The 1,318-nt window shown below is 33.3% G+C and overlaps 1 protein-coding gene across 1 annotated transcript; it reads right to left on the bottom strand.

The window, feature by feature from the left end:
- Window positions 1-6: 6 nt before the first annotated feature.
- On the bottom strand, window positions 7-1,312 carry LOC112467164 (cyclin-C-like). Its single transcript, XM_025035646.1, has 3 exons — window positions 948-1,312; window positions 590-841; window positions 7-512 (listed from the first exon to the last, which is right to left on the bottom strand). Exons 1-3 carry the CDS (start codon window positions 1,144-1,146, stop codon window positions 310-312), a joined length of 654 nt encoding a protein of 217 aa, XP_024891414.1. The 5' UTR covers window positions 1,147-1,312; the 3' UTR covers window positions 7-309.
- Between the last annotated feature and the right edge of the window lie 6 nt (window positions 1,313-1,318).

Raw genomic sequence — 1,318 nt, 5'->3', positions numbered from 1 at the left:
ATTGGATTAAATTGTAATAATCATTTAACTGTGGCATGTATAATTCTCGTCCATACGCTATATCGAGTATCAAGTACACAGAAATATCAAATAATTCTGCAATATTATTATTTGGACATATTTTGAAACATAGCTTTATGTATGGATTAAGACATACTTTTACGCAGATATAAATGCAGAACAATATTCGTTGTCAATTCTATGTATGTCTGATAGTGATATATGTTGGGAAAAAGGATAGATTTTTAATCGAAGCAGTTCACTGCATTAGCACGAATCCCAGACATTCGGCGAATCAAGAACTTGCTGTCAACGCTGTGGCGCTGCTTTTGGTTTTGGCATTTTAGCTAATATTGCCGGCATCTCGTTCTTTTCGTCATATTTTTTCCACAATTCATATAAATTTATTATGTACCGTGCTATCTCTTGAATCTTTTCCATATCTGCGTTTAATTCCGCAAACCACGATTTGAGATCTTTCTGCAATATCACGCAAGCTATTTGCAAACAGCCTGTAAAGGAAAATATATTGTCATTAAGTTTCCTCGTGATATTGAAGCATTAAGAAAAACGATTACTTGTATCTTACCAATAGCTATTTGATAAGGTGGATATAACAAACATACGTCCGTTCTTAGACTGTCATTAATAATACGCCACGCAAGCATAAGTAGCTGATCATCTGGTCCCACATCCTGAATTAATGTTAACAAAGGACGGTATGGTTGATATACTATCAAACAACAGTCCAAATGTTCCAAAAGATAAAACTCACACTCCAAGATATGATTTGTACGATATGGAAATTCCTGCGAATACGCATAACTAAATTTGTTCTTAACTAAAAAAAAAAAAAAAAAAATAAACACGACATTAATCAAACCGTTTAGTTAGACACAAGTCCCCAACAAACTGTAACAGTGGATTCAATATATCATGGAACTTACTTACATTTCCCATTGTCGATATCAGTCTACTATTAGAAATTACTCCAAACTCTTCTACTTTTGATGCCAGAAAGACTGTAGTAGGAGCTAATAATAGAGGGTCTATGCATTTTAAGCTATTGCGAGCATAAAATCTTTTAAAATAGACTGTCGCAGTAGCTACCACTTGTTGCCTCAATTTTAACTGTTCACCTATCATCTGTATCACTAGTGACAGGATTTATGTATGAATGTAGTTACAGATTATGTTACACATAGCATATGCTTGGTAATATATACGACAAAATGTAACACAGTCTTCCCTACTTATGAACGATAAATTACAGCTTGGTAAATGTTAAATCCTCGTTTTAATGAATTTAATAATTCAC

This window comes from Temnothorax curvispinosus, unplaced genomic scaffold (genome assembly GCF_003070985.1).
Source record: "Temnothorax curvispinosus isolate PA1 unplaced genomic scaffold, ASM307098v1 QBEX01016981.1, whole genome shotgun sequence".
In the NCBI taxonomy this organism is placed as follows: domain Eukaryota; kingdom Metazoa; phylum Arthropoda; class Insecta; order Hymenoptera; family Formicidae; genus Temnothorax; species Temnothorax curvispinosus.
Note: the sequence above shows the minus strand (reverse complement) of the source record. Positions and strands in the feature narration are given on the sequence as shown.